This window comes from Candida orthopsilosis, assembly GCF_000315875.1.
Source record: "Candida orthopsilosis Co 90-125, chromosome 4 draft sequence".
NCBI lineage: Eukaryota > Fungi > Ascomycota > Pichiomycetes > Serinales > Debaryomycetaceae > Lodderomyces > Lodderomyces orthopsilosis.
Genome location: NC_018297.1, coordinates 1 through 23,611, shown reverse-complemented (window position 1 = coordinate 23,611; position 23,611 = coordinate 1). Strand labels below are relative to the sequence as shown.

The 23,611-nt window shown below is 39.3% G+C and overlaps 14 protein-coding genes across 14 annotated transcripts; 10 read left to right on the top strand and 4 right to left on the bottom strand. All coding sequences in view use genetic code 12, as the record gives it.

Moving 5' to 3' along the window:
- Positions 1-252: 252 nt before the first annotated feature.
- CORT_0D00230 (hypothetical protein) lies at positions 253-1,680 on the top strand (the record flags this gene model as incomplete). The annotated part of the gene is made up of 1 exon (XM_003868960.1): positions 253-1,680. The coding sequence occupies one exon, from the start codon at positions 253-255 to the stop codon at positions 1,678-1,680; it is 1,428 nt and encodes a 475-aa protein (XP_003869009.1).
- Positions 1,681-1,920: 240 nt separating this feature from the next.
- Positions 1,921-3,207, top strand: CORT_0D00220 (Ltv1 GSE complex component; the record flags this gene model as incomplete). The annotated part of the gene is made up of 1 exon (XM_003868959.1): positions 1,921-3,207. The coding sequence occupies one exon, from the start codon at positions 1,921-1,923 to the stop codon at positions 3,205-3,207; it is 1,287 nt and encodes a 428-aa protein (XP_003869008.1).
- Positions 3,208-3,861: 654 nt separating this feature from the next.
- CORT_0D00210 (Cka1 alpha subunit (catalytic subunit) of protein kinase CK2) lies at positions 3,862-4,857 on the top strand (the record flags this gene model as incomplete). Its single annotated transcript, XM_003868958.1, has 1 exon — positions 3,862-4,857. One exon carries the CDS (start codon positions 3,862-3,864, stop codon positions 4,855-4,857), a length of 996 nt encoding a protein of 331 aa, XP_003869007.1.
- A 103-nt stretch (positions 4,858-4,960) lies between these two features.
- On the bottom strand, positions 4,961-6,085 carry CORT_0D00200 (Cpr6 peptidyl-prolyl cis-trans isomerase; the record flags this gene model as incomplete). Its single annotated transcript, XM_003868957.1, has 1 exon — positions 4,961-6,085. The coding sequence occupies one exon, from the start codon at positions 6,083-6,085 to the stop codon at positions 4,961-4,963; it is 1,125 nt and encodes a 374-aa protein (XP_003869006.1).
- An 820-nt stretch (positions 6,086-6,905) lies between these two features.
- Positions 6,906-12,104, top strand: CORT_0D00190 (Rpo21 protein; the record flags this gene model as incomplete). The annotated part of the gene is made up of 1 exon (XM_003868956.1): positions 6,906-12,104. One exon carries the CDS (start codon positions 6,906-6,908, stop codon positions 12,102-12,104), a length of 5,199 nt encoding a protein of 1,732 aa, XP_003869005.1.
- A 115-nt stretch (positions 12,105-12,219) lies between these two features.
- Positions 12,220-12,924, top strand: CORT_0D00180 (Pop3 RNase MRP and nuclear RNase P component; the record flags this gene model as incomplete). Its single annotated transcript, XM_003868955.1, has 1 exon — positions 12,220-12,924. One exon carries the CDS (start codon positions 12,220-12,222, stop codon positions 12,922-12,924), a length of 705 nt encoding a protein of 234 aa, XP_003869004.1.
- A 38-nt stretch (positions 12,925-12,962) lies between these two features.
- On the top strand, positions 12,963-13,925 carry CORT_0D00170 (Rfc4 heteropentameric replication factor C subunit; the record flags this gene model as incomplete). Its single annotated transcript, XM_003868954.1, has 1 exon — positions 12,963-13,925. One exon carries the CDS (start codon positions 12,963-12,965, stop codon positions 13,923-13,925), a length of 963 nt encoding a protein of 320 aa, XP_003869003.1.
- On the bottom strand, positions 13,920-15,422 carry CORT_0D00160 (Vps52 protein; the record flags this gene model as incomplete). Its single annotated transcript, XM_003868953.1, has 1 exon — positions 13,920-15,422. The coding sequence occupies one exon, from the start codon at positions 15,420-15,422 to the stop codon at positions 13,920-13,922; it is 1,503 nt and encodes a 500-aa protein (XP_003869002.1).
- Positions 15,423-15,492: 70 nt separating this feature from the next.
- Positions 15,493-17,277, top strand: CORT_0D00150 (Hmi1 ATP-dependent 3'-5' helicase; the record flags this gene model as incomplete). Its single annotated transcript, XM_003868952.1, has 1 exon — positions 15,493-17,277. One exon carries the CDS (start codon positions 15,493-15,495, stop codon positions 17,275-17,277), a length of 1,785 nt encoding a protein of 594 aa, XP_003869001.1.
- CORT_0D00140 (hypothetical protein) lies at positions 17,269-18,321 on the bottom strand (the record flags this gene model as incomplete). Its single annotated transcript, XM_003868951.1, has 1 exon — positions 17,269-18,321. One exon carries the CDS (start codon positions 18,319-18,321, stop codon positions 17,269-17,271), a length of 1,053 nt encoding a protein of 350 aa, XP_003869000.1.
- An 80-nt stretch (positions 18,322-18,401) lies between these two features.
- On the top strand, positions 18,402-18,980 carry CORT_0D00130 (Csm1 protein; the record flags this gene model as incomplete). Its single annotated transcript, XM_003868950.1, has 1 exon — positions 18,402-18,980. One exon carries the CDS (start codon positions 18,402-18,404, stop codon positions 18,978-18,980), a length of 579 nt encoding a protein of 192 aa, XP_003868999.1.
- CORT_0D00120 (hypothetical protein) lies at positions 18,981-19,394 on the bottom strand (the record flags this gene model as incomplete). Its single annotated transcript, XM_003868949.1, has 1 exon — positions 18,981-19,394. The coding sequence occupies one exon, from the start codon at positions 19,392-19,394 to the stop codon at positions 18,981-18,983; it is 414 nt and encodes a 137-aa protein (XP_003868998.1).
- A 22-nt stretch (positions 19,395-19,416) lies between these two features.
- CORT_0D00110 (Cox16 protein) lies at positions 19,417-19,863 on the top strand (the record flags this gene model as incomplete). The annotated part of the gene is made up of 1 exon (XM_003868948.1): positions 19,417-19,863. One exon carries the CDS (start codon positions 19,417-19,419, stop codon positions 19,861-19,863), a length of 447 nt encoding a protein of 148 aa, XP_003868997.1.
- Positions 19,864-22,489: 2,626 nt separating this feature from the next.
- CORT_0D00100 (hypothetical protein) lies at positions 22,490-23,431 on the top strand (the record flags this gene model as incomplete). Its single annotated transcript, XM_003868947.1, has 1 exon — positions 22,490-23,431. The coding sequence occupies one exon, from the start codon at positions 22,490-22,492 to the stop codon at positions 23,429-23,431; it is 942 nt and encodes a 313-aa protein (XP_003868996.1).
- Between the last annotated feature and the right edge of the window lie 180 nt (positions 23,432-23,611).

The following is a 23,611-nucleotide window of genomic DNA, read 5'->3' as shown; positions in this document are numbered from 1 at the left end:
ATGCGCTTTTTAGTTTGAGGCTTATACGTTCAGTATATGATTGTTAAAAATATAATACCCATATGTTACTAATAAGGTTAAAGCGCAATGCATGAGTTGGTAGTATCGCGCCACAAGGAATTTAGTTGAACGCCAGCATCTATTCATATATATATATATATATATATGTCCACATCAGTTTGCATTTCATGGTTTAGCACTTGCATATGCGCGAGATATCCACTACCCTAATTCATCACCGGCAACGTTGCTATGATTGGTGAAGAGACTTTATTAACTGGAGGTTTCCAAACCTATGATTCGATAGATTCAATTGACCAGAACAAAGAGTTTACCTACTTTACAGAACTAAAACTTCTCCTTCGAGGATCTGCGCCATTAGTAATTACATTTGTCCTTCAATACTTTACTTCAATAACTTCCACAATATCTGCAGGAAAACTCGGTGCCACAGAACTTGCTGCGTATTCTTTGGGTATTTCCACCTTCAACGTTGCAGGTTTGGCCATATTCCAAGGTATAGTTACAAGTTTAGATACACTATGCTCCCAAGCCTATGGATCTGGCAACTTACATGGGGTGGGGTTGTACTTTCAAAGATGTTCGTTAATACTATTGGTGCTGATGATCCCGTTGGCAGCTTTTTGGTGGAATTCGGGGTTATTGTTAGGATATTTCATTGATGATCATACTTTGGTGAATATGTCACAAACTTTTCTTAGATGGCATATCATTGGAGTTCCAGGACTCATCTTTTTCGAATCTGGAAAGCGCTTTTTGCAAGCACAACATATATTTCACGCTGGCACATATGTTTTGGGAATCATGGTACCTGTAAACTTAATTCTAAATTGGACTTTGGTCTGGAATAAAAGTACCAGCTTGGGCTTCATTGGGATACCCATTGTAATTGCAATAACTTATTGGAGCATGTCGTTGTTACTACTCGCGTATGTGGTTTACATCAACGGAATGGAATGCTGGGGTGGCCTAAGCAAACAAGCATTGGGCAACTGGCAGGCTGTGCTCAAACTAGCAATACCAGGTGTTTTCATGGTGATTGCAGAGTTTATTGCATTCGAGATCCAGATCTTTTTGGCAGCAAAGTTTGGAACCGAAGCCATTGCAGCGCAGTCAATTGTATCTAACTTGGCTGCTTTCTTATTTCAAATACCATTTGCATACTCTGTGGTTATAAGTACAAGAGTGGGACATTATATCGGATTAGGGAATATAAAAGGAGCAAAGACCGATTGTAAAGTGTTTTTCACTTCCGCTCCGTTTATTGGACTCTTCAATTTTTCCGTTTTCTATTTTGGCAGATTCGCTTTGACGAGGATTTTTACTAGTGATGAGCTGATAGTGTGTATTGCCACTTGGTTGAATATTTTGGCAGGCATTAATCAAATTGCGGATGCATTTAATGTATTAGGGGCGGGCGTCTTGAGAGGACAAGGTCGACAAAAGATAGGGTCTGTTTTGAACTCAATAGCATTTTATGGAATAGCAATTCCTTTGGGATATACATTGGCCTTCAAATTGGACCTCGGGTTGTATGGTCTTTGGTATGGGTTGGTTTTAGGTGTTGTATTTTTAGCAGCGGGAGAGTGTATTGCCATTTATACTAGTGACTGGGGTGCCATTATCGCTGTATCGCAGAAGTTGCATGGTGGAGTTTAACTGGAGCAACGGTAAAGCAATTTTAGTTTAGTGAAGTATAAGTCATATATAGGTGTCTTTCCAATGTTTCATGTAAATTACTAGCTGCGTTTGTTCTTTACTTTAGTGCTCAAGTTGCAATGATTCACATGTGTCTTTCAATCACTTGTGGCTGCAAATGTTGTGAAGGAAAAAAAAAAAATAGATTCCGCTTTGTGAAAAGAGCTCATCTCATAAACCATTCTTTACCACACAGCTACAATGGTTAAGAAATTTGACAAGAAGAACGCTACTACCTATAACATTGTCCATCGTGCCCATGACGATGCTCGGTTTTTTGATGACGATGCCACAAATGTTTTAGTGCCTACAGCACAGTCTCAAAAACACAAATCAAGCTCCACTTCAGACAAAAAAGTATTCTCCAAAAATGAACTTGAGGCAAAGTTGAGGGATCAAGTTAGAGAAAATGAGGGTTTGGCGGCACAGTACGGGATTACATTTGATGATTCGAAATATGATTACATGCAGCATTTGAAGCCCATAGGTAATTCAGATGGAGTTTTCATTCTGGCAAAAGAACAAGAGCAACAAAGGCGACAACAGAAGCTAGACCTAGAAGCGCTTTTGAAAGATCAGCTACCTTCTACTGAGAAGCGTAAAGTGACAAAAGATTTGAATCAAAGTATACCGGATGAATTGAAGGGATTTAATCCAAATATGGATCCAAGATTGAGAGAAGTGCTCGAAGCATTAGAAGATGAAGCATACATAGAGGAAGTTAAATACAAAGGTGGTGCCCCAGGGTTAAATGAAGAGGAGGATGAAGAGTATGACGATGATATATTTGCAGACTTGTTGAAATCGGGACAAGCGGAAGGGGATGATTATGAGTACTATGATGAGGACGAAAATTACGAAGACGATTACGACGAATGGGACTTGGATAATTACGAAGACGAATACAACGCAAAGTACGATGAACATCCAGAAGAAATTTTAGGTCAGGAGGGAGTGAATGAAGATTGGCAGCGAGATTTCATGAAGTTCAAAAAGGAGAGCAAAAATAAAGAGAATACCTGGGATTCTGAGGACGAGTTTGAAGAAGAGAGCGAGGAGGAAGGTGAACTTGACAATGTGGGCGAATTGCCTGATGTGAAGTCTAAGCCTTCTAAATCCAACACAAAATTGAGGAAAAAGAAAGGTGCAAAGACAGACACATCATCATTTTCAATGTCCTCTTCTGCATTATTCAGATCTGAAGGTCTTTCACTACTCGATGACAGATATGAACAAATGAACCAAAGGTACAACCGTGGTGATGCCAAAGAACAGGAATATAAACCGTTTGATATGGAAAGTGAGAGAACCGATTTTGCAGGAATGGTAGATGATTTCTTGGATAATTATGAGTTGGAAAGTGGTGGAAGAAAGTTGACTAAAAAGGATTTGGAAAAAGCGAAGTTGCAACAGGCGGCTAGCTCTGTATCAAGGGGTAAGGCTGGCAGAAATTTGAATTCGTCATTTGCAGAAATGAAGATAAATTAGAATCGATAGAGTATAGTTTTAATCAAAGTCACAAGACAACACGTCAAAATCGCGACACTATAATGCGACACAATTTTTGTTTTTTAGGGAGAGAGAGAACAAAGGAGAAAAAAATTATCAGTAAAAGAATTAACCACAACCATCACACCTTAATTAAGATCAATAACACTCAAGGGATACATCGCCAATCACACCTGTGATTACTCGTCCCATTACCATATAAAATTTTGAATCTTTCTGAAGTGGTATTTTAGAACATCAATTTGGCAAATAGGGAGAAAGTATTCTCTCATCGAACAATTGCAACCAGTTGATACATCGGTCATCTCAAAACACCCACGAACATCGTCGTACCACAGGGAATCCAGTTAGAACAAAGAAAGATACCCGGAGAAGGAATCAGATCCACATACAGGCTTCAAATACGCAGAAGTAAAGCTTTTTTTAAAACGGGTTATAGTGGCAAAATTCCCTAATCTAGCTGTGCTTCCATTCAAAATTTCGTGTAATCGTATCAAATTGATATCTAAAGCTTTAATTGTTGTTTCAATCTTTATCTTGCTATTAACAACTAGTCCGTCATCAAATTTGCTATCACCCATAACAAATTATTTCAATCCAAAGAGCTCAGTTGTATCACAACCAAACAAAGATATGATTTCTTCAAACAGTATATCTAGAGTATATGCTGACGTCTTGGCATCAAAGCCACAATCTTACTGGGATTATGACGATCTTAATATCAAATGGAATCCCCAAGAGAACTACGAAATCATTAAAAAATTGGGAAGAGGTAAATACTCAGAAGTGTTTTTGGGAATAGACCTTGTGAAGGGAGAGAAGGTGGTGATTAAGGTATTGAAGCCAGTAAAGAGAAAGAAGATTAAAAGAGAAATTTCAATTTTGAAAAATTTAGTTGACGGTCCTAATGTGGTGGCATTGTTGGATGTTGTGAGAGAGCCACAACTGAAAACACCAGGTTTAATCTTTGAGAATATCAATAACATCGATTTCCGGACATTGTACCCTACGTTCACCGATTATGATATCAGATTCTACATGTACGAACTATTGAAAGCCTTAGACTATTCTCACTCTATGGGAATAATGCACAGAGACGTCAAACCACACAATGTTATGATCGATCATGAACAGAAAAAATTGCGGTTAATAGATTGGGGTTTGGCGGAGTATTATCATCCAGGAACAGAATATAATGTTAGAGTAGCATCACGGTACTTCAAGGGCCCTGAATTGTTAGTTGACTATAGGTTATATGATTACTCGCTAGATCTTTGGTCATTTGGGTGTATGCTCGCCTCAATGGTGTTTATGAAAGAGCCATTTTTTCACGGTAAATCAAACACTGATCAGTTGGTACAGATTGTTCGTGTGTTGGGATCCAATAACTTGAATAAATACCTTGATAAGTACAACTTGACCTTGGGTGATGAATATGAAGATATTGGATATTACAACAGGAGACCTTGGGAACGCTTCATCAATGAAAACAACCAGCATCTTGTGTCTAATGAGTTTTTGGATATCATTGATAAATTGTTGAGATATGATCATCAAGAGAGGTTGACCGCTAAGGAGGCTATGCAACACCCCTACTTTGATCCAGTCAGGGGAAATTCCCAACTGTAAACTCAGGTAGTTATAATTACTAATGAAGCTTTAATAGAGAGCTGACTTTTGATTTTTCAATATAGAGGCTTTTTAAATGTACTATATACTTATTGATTCTAGTCTACTTGAAAAACTTTGACATGGCTTTCTTTTGCTTTTCCTTTCTAGCCTTGATTTGAGCTTTTACGTCTTGTAGACCTTTTTGAATCGCAGCATCAGCAGGCTCCAACTTCAATGCCTCCTCGAAGAACTTTTGCGCAGACTCCTCGTCTTTGGCCAACAAATAACCCAGGCCTTTCCTGTACAATGCTTTGGCTTTTGATTTGTCGTCAATGGAGTCCACTTCCAAGGCTTCATTGGCAGCTTTTATAGCCCTTTTACCTTCCTTTAACTTCAAAGCCACAAGTGCCAAGTTCAAGCTGCAAGAAATTTTCAACTTGTTCAACTCTGACACATCAGCTTCAGATAATTCTTCTGGGAAATAATCAGTAGCAAACCCCACTGCTTTAGCATATTTCTCATACGCCTTGTTCAATTTCCCTTCCTTTAACAATTTGGTTCCAATATCTTTAACTCTGGAAATGGCATTGAATACTGATTGAGGGTTGTTGACATCGATGTTCCTTATATCGTTGTCATGCAAAACTTCTTCATAAATATCGCCAGTTCCGTCGTCTTGATCAGGTGGATTCAATACATAGTCTTCGCTTAATGCACCGCAATCAGCAACTTTCCACTCATCCACCGGCTTATCTCCTGAGTCTTTTTCACTTCTTTCTAATTGACGTACAACGGATTTCCCCTGGACTACCTCGCCAAAGACAACATGTTTACCATTCAAGTGGGGGGTTGGAACCGTGGTGATAAAAAATTGTGACCCATTGGTGTTAGGACCTGAATTTGCCATCGATAACAAAAAGGGCTTGTCGTGAAGTTTTTCAAAGTTTTCATCTTCAAACTTTTCCCCGTAAATTGATTCACCACCAATACCAGTTCCATGGGTGAAATCACCCCCCTGACACATAAAGTCTTTGATCACTCGGTGGAAAATCGAATCCTTGTAGGTCAAAGGCTTTCCTGATATCTTGGAAGTACCATGTTCACCAGTACATAATTCCCTAAAGTTTTTGGTGGTTTTGGGTACAACTTCGTCATACAATTTGAAAATAATTCTTCCCTTGGGCTTACCATTGCAGGTAATGTCAAAGTATACTAAACTCTTTTTAGAATCTTCAGCGGCAGCCATTGATGTAGCGATTGGATTATTTGGTCTAGATAATTTGTTGAATGAAAGTCCTCAAGTGAATTGAATCTGGTTGAGTGCTGAAATAGTTAACAGATGTTCCCTCAGACACCTGTCAATGGAAGTTTCTGGAAATTTTGATTTTGAGAAGCAGCGACGGAAAAGTGAAAAATAACACAAACCCGAGGGTTGCGAAATTAATCGAACCTGGAGCGAGAGGAGGCATCTCAAGAAAAATGAGTCCTTTTCATAAAAACTTGAGTAATAGAGGTAACGTGCTATGTGTTCTGTGTTCAAACATTAGCTGTTGATGTGTGGAGACATTGAGTTGGTAATTTCGCCATAAATGCCCATACCTGAGCTCCTTACTATTTACATATAAACACACTTTTACCCAGCCTTCTTATTTTGACCCCCCCCCCCCCCCTTTAAGCAGCCCCGTCTTTATTACATTCATCCTACACCTCTGTCTCTTAGAATATCTGATACGTCTATCTAACCCAGGTAGCGCATGAGGTCGTGTGCGTGGGTCATTCATTTGTCTGAAATCGACAAACCTCAAAACAGTGCGAAGGAAAAAAAAGTGAAATATCACCACCAACGTTACTTCGACGACTTTATACCGAGAGGGGTTATCCATATATCATCATCTGTATCATAATCAATAGCATCTTTATAATCATCAAGCCCTAGCCGCCATACTACATATATATATATAATTTGTTTTGTTTCCTTATAGACTCGTCAATAATTAAAAAAAAAAAATTTATAAAAAACTTTTCAAAAACAGAGGCAAATTTTCAATCATCATACAAAACAAAAGATGAGTAGAACTTTTCCGTTTTCAAATGCTCCCCTTCGGTCTGTCAAGGAAGTCCAGTTTGGTTTGCTTTCCCCTGAGGAAGTAAGAGCCATTTCAGTTGCCAAAATTGAATATCCCGAAACTATGGATCAAGCAACCAAGAGACCTCGTGAAGGTGGTCTTAACGATCCAAGGTTGGGCTCTATCGACAGGAATTTCAAGTGTCAAACTTGCGGTGAGGATATGGCTGAGTGTCCGGGTCATTTTGGACACATCGAATTGGCCAAACCTGTATTTCATATAGGTTTTATCGCCAAGATTAAAAAAGTATGTGAATCCATTTGTATGCACTGTGGGAAGTTGTTGTTGGATGAGCTGAACCCCTTGATGGCACAAGCGATTAAGATTAGAGATCCAAAAAAGAGATTCAATGCGGTGTGGAGTATATGTAAGACTAAAATGGTTTGTGAGACCGCCACCAGTGAGGAGGAGATGAACGATCATCCTACCAGAGGAGGCTGTGGTCATACACAACCAACTATTCGTAGAGACGGATTGAAGTTGTGGGGAACCTGGAAGCACAATAAAAACTTTGAAGAGAATGATCAACCAGAACGTCGTTTGTTGACGCCATCGGAAATTCTCAACGTGTTTAAGCATATTAGTCCAGAGGATTGCTATAGATTGGGATTCAACGAGGACTATGCTAGGCCCGAATGGATGTTGATTACTGTTTTGCCAGTTCCTCCACCACCTGTGAGACCATCAATTGCATTCAATGATACGGCAAGAGGAGAAGATGATTTGACATTCAAATTGGCAGACATAATAAAAGCAAACATCAATGTTCAACGTTTGGAAATCGATGGTTCTCCACAACACGTCATTAGTGAGTTTGAGGCATTGCTTCAGTTTCACGTGGCCACCTACATGGACAATGACATTGCTGGTCAACCTCAGGCTTTGCAAAAAACAGGACGTCCAATTAAGTCAATCAGAGCAAGATTGAAGGGCAAAGAGGGTAGATTGAGAGGTAATTTGATGGGAAAGAGAGTGGACTTTTCTGCCCGTACAGTCATTTCTGGTGATCCTAACTTGGACTTGGATCAAGTTGGTGTTCCTATATCCATTGCAAAGACATTGACCTATCCAGAAATTGTCACACCTTACAACATCCACAAGTTGACTGAGTTGGTCAGAAATGGTCCCAACGAACATCCTGGTGCAAAATATGTGATCAGAGATACGGGTGATCGTATTGATTTAAGATACAATAAGAGAGCCGGTGATATTGCTTTACAGTACGGATGGAAGGTTGAACGTCATTTGATGGACGACGATCCAGTTTTATTCAACCGTCAACCTTCGTTGCATAAAATGTCTATGATGGCGCATAGAGTTAAGGTTATGCCTTATTCTACATTCAGATTGAACTTGTCAGTTACCTCGCCTTATAATGCAGATTTCGATGGTGACGAAATGAACTTGCATGTACCACAGTCCCCAGAAACGAGGTCGGAGTTGTCACAGATTTGTGCTGTTCCTCTTCAAATCGTCTCGCCACAATCTAACAAACCAGTCATGGGTATCGTGCAAGATACCTTATGTGGTATTCGAAAAATGACATTGAGAGACATTTTCATCGAATATGATCAAGTTATGAATATGTGTTATTGGATTCCTAACTGGGATGGTGTTATTCCACCTCCCGCAATAATAAAACCAAAGCCATTGTGGTCAGGTAAGCAAATATTGTCAATGGCCATACCAAAAGGTATCCATATTCAAAGATTCGATGGTGGAAGAGACTTGTTGAGCGCAAAGGATACTGGTATGTTGATTGTTGATGGTGAAATCATGTTTGGTGTTGTTGATAAAAAGACAGTTGGTGCAACTGGTGGCGGTTTGATTCACACAGTGATGAGAGAAAAAGGACCTCAAGTTTGTGCACAGTTGTTTAGTTCCATTCAAAAAGTGGTCAACTTTTGGTTGTTGCATAATGGGTTCAGTATCGGTATTGGTGATACTATTGCCGATGCCAGCACCATGAAGGATATCACAAAAACAATTCAAGAAGCTAAACAAAAAGTGCAAGAGATTATCCTCGATGCTCAGCATAACAAGTTGGACCCCGAGCCAGGTATGACTTTGAGAGAATCTTTTGAACACAATGTATCTCGTGTTTTGAATCAAGCGCGTGATACTGCTGGTCGTTCTGCTGAGATGAGTTTGAAGGATTTGAATAACGTGAAGCAGATGGTTACCTCCGGTTCCAAGGGTTCATTTATCAACATTTCGCAGATGTCGGCATGTGTCGGTCAGCAAATCGTCGAAGGAAAAAGAATTCCTTTTGGTTTTGCTGACCGTTCATTGCCTCATTTCACCAAAGATGATTATTCCCCCGAATCAAAGGGTTTTGTTGAAAACTCTTATTTGAGAGGTTTAACGCCACAAGAGTTTTTCTTCCATGCAATGGCTGGTAGAGAAGGTCTTATTGATACTGCTGTTAAGACTGCAGAAACGGGTTATATCCAACGTCGTTTGGTCAAGGCTTTGGAAGATATTATGGTGCACTATGATGGTACAACTAGAAACTCTTTAGGAGATATCATTCAGTTCATCTATGGTGAAGACGGTGTCGATGCCACTCAAGTTGAAAAGCAATCTGTTGATACGATCCCTGGATCTGATGAAAGTTTCGAACGTAGATACAGAATTGATTTGTTGGAAGAGAATGGATCAATTTCAGAGTCATTGTTGGAATCAGGAAAGGAAATACAAGGTGATGTTAAGTTGCAAAAACTATTGGATGAAGAGTATAATCAATTGCTTGAAGATAGAAGGTACTTGAGAGATGTTTGCTTCCCCAATGGTGATTTCAGCTGGCCTTTGCCAGTCAACTTGCGTCGTATTATCCAAAATGCTCAACAAATTTTTCACAATGGTCGTTATAAAGCATCTGATTTGAAATTGGATGAAATTGTGAATGGTGTTCGCGACTTATGCACAAAGTTGTTAGTCGTGAGAGGAAACACAAAATTAGCGAAAGAGGCTCAAGAGAATGCCACCTTGTTATTCCAATGTTTGGTTAGGTCAAGATTGGCTTCGCGTAGAGTTATTGAAGAATTCAAGTTGAACAGATCCTCCTTTGATTGGGTATTGGGTGAAATCGAAACTCAATTCCAAAAATCGATTGTGCACCCTGGTGAAATGGTTGGTGTTGTTGCTGCTCAATCCATTGGTGAGCCAGCTACTCAAATGACGTTGAATACATTCCATTATGCTGGTGTCTCTTCAAAGAATGTCACCTTGGGTGTTCCAAGACTTAAAGAAATTTTAAACGTTGCAAAGAACATTAAGACACCGGCTTTGACGGTATACTTGGACCCAGAGGTTGCTTCCGATATTGAATTGGCCAAGATTGTGCAATCGTCTATTGAACATACTACTTTGAAGAATGTCACTTCATCAACAGAGATTTACTACGATCCAGACCCAAGAACCACCGTTATTGAAGAGGATTATGACACGGTTGAGGCATATTTTGCTATTCCGGATCAAAAGGTTGAGGAAAGCATTGAAAAGCAATCACCTTGGTTGTTGAGGTTGGAGCTTGATCGTGCCAAGATGTTGGACAAACAATTGACAATGGCACAGGTAGCAGAAAAGATCTCACAAAACTTTGGTGAAGATTTGTTTGTTATTTGGTCAGATGATACTGCCGACAAGTTGATTATTCGTTGTAGAGTTGTCAGAGATCCAAAAACTTTGGATGAAGACGCTGATGCAGAAGAAGATCAAATTTTGAAGCGTATTGAAGCCCACATGTTGGAGTCAATTTCGTTGAGAGGTATTCCTGGTATTACTAGAGTGTTTATGATGCAACACAAGGTGAGCAAACCAGATGAGACCGGTGAATTCAAACAAGGTAAAGAATGGGTGTTAGAAACTGATGGTGTTAACTTGGCCGATGTCATGGCAGTTCCCGGGGTTGATTCAACCCGTACCTATTCCAACGACTTTATTGAGATTTTGTCAGTCTTGGGTATTGAAGCGACTAGATCTGCTTTGTATAAGGAGATTTTGAACGTTATTGCATTCGATGGTTCTTATGTCAACTATCGTCATATGGCTCTTTTGGTTGATGTTATGACGTCTCGTGGACACTTGATGGCAATCACCCGTCATGGTATCAACAGATCCGATACTGGTGCCTTGATGCGTTGTTCTTTTGAGGAAACAGTGGAAATCTTATTAGATGCTGCTGCCGCTGCAGAGTTGGATGATTGTAAGGGTATTTCAGAGAATGTTATGTTGGGACAAATGGCACCATTGGGAACCGGTGCGTTTGATGTTATGGTTGACGACAAAATGTTGCAACAGGCTCCAGCCAATGTTGCGATGGAGGTTATTGCAGAAGATGGAGGTGCTACACCATATAGAGAAGCCGAGATGCAAGATGACAGAATTCAAATTGACGAAAGTGCAGGTTTCTCTCCAATTCATCAAGCACCAACTTCAGATGGTATGAATGGAGGCTTGACATCTTATGGTGGACAACCAACCTCACCAAGTGCCACATCTCCATTCAGCTACTCGACTAGTCCAAGCTATGGAGGAACGAGTCCGGCTTATGGTGGCACAAGTCCAGGATATGGCTACTCTCCAACGTCGCCATCGTATTCGCCTACTTCTCCAAGCTACTCGCCGACATCGCCAAGCTACTCGCCAACATCTCCATCATACTCGCCAACATCGCCATCATACTCACCTACATCTCCAAGTTACTCACCAACATCGCCATCATACTCGCCTACATCTCCAAGTTACTCACCAACATCTCCAAGTTATTCACCAACGTCGCCAAGCTACTCACCAACATCGCCATCATACTCGCCTACTTCTCCAAGCTACTCGCCAACATCGCCATCATACTCGCCAACATCTCCAAGTTACTCACCTACGTCTCCAAGTTATTCACCAACGTCGCCATCATACTCGCCTACATCCCCAAGTTACTCACCAACATCTCCATCATACTCACCAACCTCGCCTACCTACTCACCAACATCTCCATCGTATTCACCAACATCGCCTACGTATTCACCTACGTCCCCTCAATACTCACCAACGAGTCCTCAGTACTCACCTACTTCTCCAAGTTATTCTCCAGGCTCACCTGGTTACAAACCTGAATCGCCAAAGAAGGAGGAGAAGTAAACAGTTTATAGGCGCTAGTTTTTCTTATGTGTATTAACATATTTGCATTGACGCATTCAGTGTAAAATTCTTAGTTACAAAAAAAAAAAATACTACTCTCTTACCACTCAATAACATGTCTAATAAAGGAGTTACCAAACCTGACAATGCGGCATCCACATCATTAAAAGCTAGGAGTAGCAAGAAAAACCAGGTATTCAAGGCTTTGCTTGATAACCCTTACACGCAGTCGAATACCTGGCCCTTTGTGACGCCATCAGTAGCAAAGGATCTACTAGATTTGATGGATGCTATACTTTGTCCTATTGTTCAAGAAGCAATTAAAATTGAACGAATAAAATGGCTATATTACGGCTTTAATTCAACGGTGGAAACTTTGGAGAGACAGGCAGCAAATAATAGAGGCAAGCACAAGGACTCCGTGAGACAGATAAAATACCTCATCGTGTGCAAATATGACATTACGCCACAGTTACTTACAAGCATGTTCCCCACATTGTGCTTCACTGCATCAAAGAGTTCATCTGACATGGTAAAGTTGGTTCAGTTACCAAAGGGTAGCATGGAGAGACTTTCAAATATAATAGGTGTCGCAAACACGGGTATTTTGGGGTTACCTGGTGATGTAGAGTTGGCGGAGCCCATTTACAAGCTTATTGACGAAAACGTTAAAGATATAGAAATTTCCTGGTTGAGTAATATATTTGACTCCCCTGGCATTTTTTATCAGCCACAAGTTAAACAGCTACAAGTGAAAACGCCTCAGGGTAAGAAGAAGAAAAACTCAAAGTCTATAGATGCGAATAAATCGAACGCGTAATTTTTTTTTTTTTCAACATCTACACATGTAATTTAGCCATGTCTAAAACATTAGAACTCCCTTGGGTGGAGAAGTATAGGCCTCATGTTTTGGATGATATAGTGGGAAACGAGGAAACAATAGAACGGTTGAAGGTTATAGTGCAAGATGGCAACATGCCTAACATGATTATTAGTGGACTACCAGGAATTGGAAAGACCACGTCTATTCACTGTTTGGCGTATGAATTGTTAGGCAAGGAGCACTACCACCAAGCCACGTTGGAGCTCAATGCTTCAGATGATAGAGGTATCGATGTTGTTAGAAACAAGATAAAGCAGTTTGCTCAGACAAAGATCCTGCTTCCACCAGGTAGGACAAAGATTATCATTTTGGATGAAGCAGACTCCATGACCCCTGGTGCCCAACAGGCATTGAGACGGACTATGGAAATTTACTCAAACACTACTAGATTTGCATTTGCTTGTAACCAATCACTGAAAATAATAGAACCACTACAATCGCGTTGTGCTATTTTAAGGTATAACAAATTATCAGACGAAGAGGTGTTGAAGAGACTATTGGATATTATTAAGTTGGAGAATGTGCAGTATAACAATGAAGGTTTGCAGGCATTGATTTTCAGCGCAGAAGGGGACATGAGACAAGCGATTAACAATATGCAGAGTACCGTTGCCGGATTTGGCTTTGTCAATGATGTTAATGTATTTAAAATTGTTGATCAACCACACCCACTTGTGATTCAGAATATTTTGTCAAATTGTTTGCAAGGAGATGTGGATAAAGCAATTGGCTTATTGGACGGTCTTTGGCACAAAGGGTATTCGGCGATTGATATAGTGACACTGACGTTTAAAGTGGCCAAAACGATCCCCAATGTTGACGAACTGAAACGATTAAACATGATTAAGGAAATTGGGTTTGTCCATATGAGAGTGTTGGAGGGCGTTGGAAGTTACTTACAGCTTTGCGGGATGTATGCAAAGATATGCGATTTATGATTTGTATACACTAGCTAGTTTTTCAAAGTGATTGATTTCGGATACAGAGTCTTCTGCCTCATTTGACACAATTGTGTACACTAGTGAATAATTTCTATCAAGAAAAGTTTCCTTGTCGTGACCTCTAAATACATTTGCTGCTTTGGTAAGATTACTTTCGTAAGCGTTTCTTAGCCTTGTAATAGCTGTCACCGAGGGCTCACCTTCTGATGACAACCGGAGCAATCCCAGATAGAACAAAGCAAATTGCTGGGTGACATTCAACGGAACCAAAGACTTTGGTGTTCTTGGTATTTGCCTTTTCAACGCATCACAATTGAGATCGACCAATTTGCTAAACATGGGCCAGAGCGTTAGCAACAACAAGTTGAGATGGTCGTCGAGGGCGGGAATGTGATTCTCATGTAATTTTTGTTGAAAATTGTGAATCAATTTAATAATGAGTAATACTCCATACACATCGCAAGTCCCTTCAGTTATGAGTGCGAGAAAGTCTGTGCTCATTTTAAACACGTCTTGAAACATTTCCGATGCCCAGGTGTGATTAGTTTCATTCCCTTGGTAAAAGAATCCAACAACAAACAAATATTCCACAGTCAAGTTATCGGAAATTGCTCGAAGGAGTTGGAGAAAGACAAACTCTATTGTATAGGGGACAGTTATAGTTTCTGCTAATTGCGACGGAATGCAGGAGTCTGTGTTTGTAAGTATTTGAAACCTCGATTCAAATGTAGACAAATAGTTTGGTGAGTCAAATATTGAGACCTCAAGGTGTCTCCTGGGAAGCTTTTCCAAGGAATATATATACTTTGCAAACTTGCTTCTGTAGTACCACCTCATTGTGCTCTGGTATGCTCGTTGTAATTGTTCTCCTAGTTTGGGCTGTTGCGACTGTAGAAAATGAAACAAATCTGTACACCCAAGGAGCTTATTTTGTACCTCCTGTGACGATACCGGCTTTGTTCTGAGCGCTCGAATTTGAGATATGACAAAATCCCTGGTTCGCTCAACCACTTTGGCTTTAACCAACAATGACTCTTCCTCATTCATCTTATCTAATAAGTAATTTACCTTTTCAAAATACTTGTTTGACAACTCCTCGTATAATATGTCTCGTATGAGCTCTGGGGGTAGCACTTTTTCATTGATTGTCTTTTCTAACATTTGTGTTATCATTTTGTTGGTGTGGGAGTCTCTGGACAATTCAGTCGATTGTTGTTCAAGCGACACTAAACTTGAGGATAAATCTTTTAAATCGTTCGAAAATCCTTCGAGGATAGCTCCCACTGGTTCTAGTTTCTTTCTATGTTGCGACAACTCTTTATTATATGAATGAAAGTGTGACATTGCTTCAGCTATATCGATCAGTTTGTCGGCCTCGAGATCGGATCGGTAGTGTTCCAAAAGTGAATTGGAAACAATTGCGACATCTTTGAAGGTGGTTTCCACTCCCCCACCCTCAAGCGGTAGTAGTTTATCAAGCACCGAAATTCCCATTGAAGGTTTAATATGAAACGTCAAATGTGTTTTGAATTTCACAATTGTTTTTTTTTTTTGATCTTCAACAATGTTAACACCGAGCCAACAAGAGGCGGTGGAATATGACTACAGCCCTGGTACAATTTTATCAATACAGAGTGGCCCAGGATGTGGTAAAACGTGGACATTGATAAATAGAATCAAGCGGTTGCTAGAAGAAGGTGTAAAACCGCTGGAAATAATTGTCTTGTCTATGACAAACCGAACGGTGAACTTGTTAAAAAAGGCATTACTCGATAGTATGAAGGATGAAGTGGCTCAGAATGTGGTTATCAAGACATTTCACTCTTTTGCTGCCCAGATTTTTGACGACAATTTTGAGAAATACTTTCCCGGTCGGCCTCCTAATAGTGTCGTTGATGACTCCACCTGGAAATCCTTTGCCAAGTTTTTCAGTGCCAGATATAAGGATTTAGATGCTGCTGTGCTTGCAGTCAAGTTTGGTGAACTGATTGATCTGGTTGCTTTGAAATATGCGATCTCGAGGGATCAGTTGAGGCGAACTTTGGAATATCTTGAAGATAATGGCATGATTCGATTCCACGGATTAATTACTAGTGCGTTTGAGATTTTCAAAAAGTCAAGAGGAGAGTTGCATTTGGCGGACGCAAAGGTTCTCATTATAGATGAGTTTCAAGACATGCAGCCGATTCTTTTGGAGTTTATTAAACAGATTGCTGTTTATGGAGGGAAAAAGCATGTTACCCTAGCTGGTGATAAAAATCAGTGCATCTATGATTTTTTAGGATCACGTCCTGGAATTACAAAAGAGTTTATTGATGAGTTGAAATTCAAGCACAAGGAAATCGTTTTAAAAGAGACGTTTCGATTGAGCCCTGAAATTTTAGCGTTGGCTGATGAAGTTATACCTTCAGATTTGGAAAGTGCAAAACGAGAGGGCGTAGCGCCTATACGACAGGGTGACCTATGTACAGATATTGTTGAGCTAGTTGCAATCTCAGGAGGATTAATCAAGTTTTCCGACATCATTATCCTTACATTTACCAACAGAGAGGTGGACGAGTTTGCGGAGGAATTGACAACCGGATATGGAATAAAGTGTAATAAATTTAACGGCAATAGCTGGATCAACTCGAAATTGCACATTTATTTGGATTTTCTACACATTCTTAGGAGGAGCTATGGATCCGATTTTGCCCTCTTGTTTGTGTTGGAGAAATTGGGAGTGAAAAGTTTAAAGGAATTGTTTGCAAAGTACAATGAGTGGAACTGTAGTAAGAAGAACAGGTTGGAGGATTATTTGAGGGAAAACAGTGAAAACAGTGCTATCAAAGACTTTCTCTACTTGGTTGAGAACGAGAGGATAGGGTTGGACACGCCTATTTCAATCTTGTCATCTTTGGGTCGGATCAGCATACAAACAGGATTAATTGGTGCTGTCAAAGAAGATGAGTTGAGCTCATTCTATTCCTCGTTGAGGGTATCGTATAGGAGTTATCTAAGTGATGCTAAAGGTTCATTTTTAGATTACTTTTTGAAGCATTATTACGATGACGATCCGGTATTTGACGAGGATAGTGTCAATGTGTCTACCATCCACAAGGCTAAAGGGTTGGAATTCCCAGTTGTCTTTATACCAAACTTTTCAAGATTACCAAAGTCCAGGTTAAAGTACGTTGCAATAACCAGAACCAAGTGTTTACTATATGTGGGTAAGGAGACATTTGACAAGCAAGAGATTAATGAGAGAATTGTAGAGACTATCGCACGAGATTTGAAAAGAGTTCCAAATGCAATCAAAATGAAAGCGGGTAGACAGTTTTTCAATCTATACAAGAAAGCACTAAGCTAATTTAAGTAGTATATCCATAACTTCAGCACTTGGTGTGTCCTCCTTTTCTGATTGTTTTATATCATCATCTGATTCGTCATCAGCATCTCCCTTTGTCTTGTTGTCATATTCATTCACTTGAATGTCTTTGGCAAACGCAACCTTTTTTGGTGTTGAGCCTCCGGACGGACTTGGGGACACTCTTCTCTTTTTCGTCTCTGGCTCATCATCGGAGTCTTCGTCCTCGTACTTGGGCAACTCTTCATCATCTGAACTTTCAACCTCACCTTGCAAAGTACGCCTCGTCTCATCAATTCTGTTCAATTTATCGTTAATGACGGAAATTTTGCTATCATCAGTTTGCAATCCACTTTCCAATGAGTGGAGCATAGTTTGTAAATGAGATTTGATTTGCTCACGGGTGGACTTTATACTCTCTATGTTTTTTATCGATACTTTGCTTAGTTTCTCCAAAACTTTGAGTTTGTTGAGATGAACTTGTGTTTCCGGTAATGTATCTGCATCCAAGTTCAAATAAGTTTTTGATTGTATGCCCAATTGCGTGAGATTCCCTTGCGATACATCCGTTAAATCGTTGATGCGCTGGTACAAATCGTTAATAAGTTGAAGTTCAGGGATCACAGTAGGTGGGTCAGGGGTAGCAGCAACCTGCTTCTGCGGCGGTTGAGCTATACGTTCTCTCAATTTTCTTATTCCATCAGCATCAAACACCAACCTGTCTTCCCAAACCGAGATGAGCCTCTCAATCTTTTTCTTTATAGTTGAATCAACGCTGTGATAAATGGGATTTATGACTTCCAATAATGGTCCAAAATAGTCCGCTATGTACTTTGTCTTGTGATGACGCTTGGCTTTTTGGATGACATCGTTGCAGAGGTATAGTAGTAGGAGCTTGGTTGCTGGTGGTGCATTAAACACCTGTGATTTCCAAACATCGATGAAAGACTGCGACGATGCTTCATTTTGTAGCATATATCCAGATAGGTAGTTAATTGAGTCCTGGGTTTCATTGATCTTGCTCAACTTCGAAGCAAAGGACGACATGGTTGATGAGATAAAGGGTTGGTGATACTTCGAAAGCAAGAAAAAAAAAATATCGTGTTTATGTTTTGAGTACGACAACCATGGCCAAGGCTAAGCAGAACAAAGCTACAAAATCCTCACCTCGCCCTATATTTGCTGAAGATGCATTGTTGCAGAATGATCCATCATCCATGGTGGACCTAATCAATCAATATGTACACACGAAGGCAGATGTTATACACGCGAAATATAAGGAGTTTGCCGAGGAGCAAATGGCGGCAGATCACAAATTGATACTGGAATTACAAGAAGAAAACGCCAGACTAACAGAGGAGTTGGAGAGCAGGTCTCAATTTGGCTCCCCCGTGAAAAAGCAAAACAATGAAGACGTGTTCTACTCGTTGGATATTCTTGAGATTATGAGTGGATTGAAAGTTACCTACTTTAATGATAATGGAAAGGAATTGGTTTACGAGATGAAGTCTTCGGGTAAGGAGTTGGAAATTCATTACAAACTAATACTACCGAAGGATGGCTCAGAGGTAACCTACATTCCCATTTTCGATGGTAATGAGGAAGCAATGAAGTTGTTGCCTGAATACTTTTTGGATAGCTTTTCCTTTGATTTTAAAAACCTACCTCTATTCTATAACAAAGTGAACAAGTATATAAACAAGTAACTACTGAATGATTAATCTCCCATCAACGTTTGACACGGTCAAGTTTTTCAAAATCTCCTTTAGTTTCTTTTTATCATCTTTCGATGCCTTTTTGAGGACTTTATAAAAGTTTGACTTTTCAGTGACCAACAGCGCAAGTGGTGATGTCTTGCCTGCAGGTTCTTTTGGCTTTGGTGGCTCCTTTGATTGCCCCTTTGGTTGCTCCTTTGGTTGCTTCTTTTTACCCTTGTACAAACTCTTTTCATATTTTTCAGCCTCTGATATACAACTGGTGTGTTTATTGTGGTCGTTGTTATGAAACGTGGTTGAACAGTCAATACAGGTAAAGTAGGCTCCACGGCATCTCTGCTGATGTTGACCCAACTTCTTCTTGACCACTGTATCGTTACAGACTTCGCATGAAAATGATACCATCGTTGATTCCAAAGTGCATCAGATGAGCTTTTTCTCTTGTGACGCAAAAATTAAAATTACCAAACCAACGATTCATCAACCAATGGCTAGATTCGGAACCAACGTTTTCAGAGGAAAGAAAGAGCAAGAGCTATATGACAAGACCATAGCTGGGCGCTATTCCAAACTTGTCAAGAAAAACCACTTCTTATATCTAGGGCTTCCATTTTTGCTTTCGATTGTTGCAGGATCAATCTACCTTCAGAAATTCACCAGCGTCAAGTGGGAAAAATACGATGAGAAATACCGCCAGCTAGGAGAGGAGGAAATGTTGGATATGATTGAGAATAAGAGAAAGGTTAACAAGAAAGATGATTACTATAGGCTTCTGGGGTTGTTAACAGATCATTTGGATAAGGTGGAGGAGGATTATGAGATAAAAAGAATTCACAGAAAGAAGGAAGATGAACCGGTGTGGTGGAGGAAGTAAATGTATATAGTGGATGAGCTGCTGGGGAGCTACATGTATGTAGACTATATATAGTATTATTTGTTAATATGCTCCTTCCTGTCACGTTGTCAACTTTTCTAGGTAAATTAAGGAATACAGTGCGACTCTCAATACAGGTCAAGATATCGAGAAACTCCAAATATACACTTAGTACTTGTTGTACTTGATATGTTGTACTCTTATTTAACTTGAATGTGATCAGCATTTTGTTAATGGTTGTGAGTGAGTTAGTGCAAAAGGCACTATATTTGTCTTGAGTGTAGATTTGTTAACCAAAACCAACTTAACTCCAAAAGACTCACATAGCGAATATTATAAAGTTATTGAGAATAATAGTATTTCTTAAAGCTACGTATTTGCCATATATGAATTTTGGGAAAACAATCCATATTTATAGACTTGAACTCCACTTATTGAAAGTTAATAACTGACAATTTTGGTTGTGCAGATAATTTTTAATCAAATTATGGCCAAATGTTGATGGTTCCAATTTACCACGCACACTAAGAAAACTTAGTCTTAAGTCAATTGCCATTGAAAAAGCAGATCTTAGAAAAAATTATTGTCATGAAGATCTACAAATCGATTCTGTCCAACTATGTTTCTCCTACAAAATCGATTCGTCGTGTTTCCAGTTATCTACAAGTGTATGGAATTTGCATTTAAATTGTTTCCAACCTAGTTCATTACATCAATTTGGTGACAATGATATAAGTGACAGATATTAGAAAGATAGGTTTTGGGGCAGGGTCAAGAATGAGATTTTTGTACATTGAAGGTGTGAACTTTGGCGAATTCGATATAAAGTTACCACAGGCGTTATAAGAGGTCGAGTTGCATAATGTGTCAACGATTCCACCACAATTAAGAAAATTGAGGAACTTGAAGTATTTAAAACTCCTTATGGGTACAATCAAAGAGGCGGTGATTGAGTTCTCAAGCAACTCTCTAGAAGTGTTAAATCTATCCCACAATCAAATAGAGAAGCTTCAATTGATATTCCCAGAGGGAGATACTAACCTTAAGTAACTTGATTTATATGAAAATCAACTAAAAGAGATTACCGTTGAAAGTATTGGACACAAGGATAAGAGCTTACATAGAAATTTAAATGTGTTGGGATTATCAGAGAATGAAAAGTTAAGCAAGTCTCAAATCGGTAAAATGATTAAACAATTGACAAAAGCGACTGAAAGTGAATGGACTAATCAAACTGTTAAAAATTATTTGGGCTATAGTGGGAAGAATTATTTTATGAGGCGTGTCAGCCCCACTCTGAGGAAAAGAATGAATGAACAACAGGAAGTTTGGATCGGACGGGGGGGGGGGTTGGCTTGGGTAATGAAATTACTGTTTGTGAGTGGTTTCTGGTTGCTGTGAAGGTTTCTAATTGTGATCGAGATTTTCAATGTAAAGATGAATCCATGAGGAATACCTTGAGATTAGATTGCTCAATGGACAAGATTATTATATCAAGTCTTTTCAAGCAAAGGGAACCTGTTAATAAGGGTTATGTTTCAAGGAAATATGGGACATCCTCTCATAATAGAGGGGGTTTATTATAGGGTACAAGCAAGTACCATTGAAACAAATGCTGTGAAGCACTTACATCGATGTGTGTATGGGTAAGATTCGGAACACCATCCGCTCTGAATTTAACGAGTTGATTTGGTGGAGACATGTGATGTGCTAGCTATCTGTAAGGTGGAGGGTATACAGGTGAAGTCACTTGATTAAAAGAAAATAAGCTGATCTTTCATTTTCGTGGTTAACCAAAGTGCATTTATTATTCGAAAACTAATAAAAGTCTATTTTGAAAATTGTTCTTGTTAGCCTCGCTTCACTTAGTAGTCTTTTTTCTCTAATTTTTATTCATATTCTCAGCCCTTGTAATATCACACCGATCTACTCGTGAAGAAAAGATGAATTCACTAAAAATTATATTTTGAAGCAGTACGTCGCAAATTGAAAACTTTCTACAATACTTTATTCTGTCTGTTAGTATAATATGTACAACGTTAGCAAGCTCCTCTTCCGTCTCTTTAACCCCGATGCGGTGTTAGGGCTTTGCATTGTCTTTCAGATAAGTAATAACACGCGGAGCTAAGCTTATTTCATGACTTAAAACTAAAATTAAATTCATGTGTTTTGTGAAAAAAAAAATTGCGAAAAGAGGATTTGCTTCAGGTACGGGAGTAGCATTCGAGAATATGGTCTCTGGTGATACTCCAAATGGTCAAACATGATTGTTTGATACAGCATTGAAGAATGCGCCATAGGTGTGGTTGATGTGACAGAATTGAATTTGTCACAACGAAACTGAAAAGATACACTTTTAAAGTCAACAGTCAAACGGTGCTCTCTACAGTTGTTTATTGATCAACAATCTGTGCTTTCCGGTGCACACAAACCAATCAAAATCATCTTGTATCGGTCAAAGTTATTTGTAGTTGTGTAGAGAAACTTGAGACAAAGAGGAGGCGGAGATACCGATACACTTAAATGATCTTTATCAACGATGGTATATAAAATAAAGTTGATGTCTCGCAGAAGGACTATAATCATTTACAATTAGAAATACCCATCAAGTCTCAAAATTTACAGAATGATGATTATCAAAGCAATTCTATTCACACTATTTGTGTTTGCTAATAGACTACCAGTGGGTTTCAAAGATGTCCCACCAATCTTGGAAAGATTACATGGTGAATCAAAATTAGAAAAAAAGCGTAACTACTCCCAATCCGACAATAACACCGGTCTTTATATTAAAACGTTTATCGATGATAATGAAGTTTCACACGACGAAATCCTAAGGTGGGAGGCAAGACGTATAGGAGTTGTTAAAAAACGAATTCAAGAAGGATTATTGTCACTGTTGAGGCAAGAAGCCATCAACTTCTTTTCCAGTCCTGAAATTTCAATCAACAACATTACTGCTGAAAGGGAAGCATTGGTTCAAACAAAACTAGATATGGGCCGTAATACTATGAAAGAATTGGTTTCACAAGAAACAGTCATTTCTGGCGCCATCGCTTTTTTACTCTTGAAAGCCCTGACGGGATTTACATCAAGCTCTATTCACTTGTTCAGCAATAGAGGAACAGCAGAGGGATTTAAGAAGTGGTATCTTTCCAAGATTTCAGATGAACGGGTAATGCTTCAAGCATGCCCTGATCATTACGCTCTTGGTACTGGTTTTGAGTTGGGGCAAGATGTTATTGAAACTACTGGTGGCTCTGTTTTACCATCACACTTTGCTATAAATTATGAGGAAAGATCAAACTTACCTATTGTTGAGGATGAAAACTTTCCAGTTCAATTGAACGGACCTGCTTACGGGGATGACACGGAAACAATCATTGGAGGTACAAATCATATTATGCATTCAATCCCAAACAATGGAGGATTTGAGATTATACCCAAAGTGTTTTTCCCGGACAGTGTACCCAACTACCTATTAAAGCAACATCGCTGGCATTTGGCTACTGAATGGGGAAATTGGGTAACTGCTTATATTAATCAAGTGGAAGTGAGCAATGAGTAGAGTGGTCTCTGTACAGAGACGTGAAAGTGCAACTTATATACAAATGTTACAAAAATGCGGACACTCCCCATAGCTAAGCGCTAAATTGGCTTGCACTTGATTTTAATGCAGAAAAAAAAAAGCAATTATGTAATGCTTATGTAAGCATGCATAAGTACGCAGTGTATAGAGATAATTTGA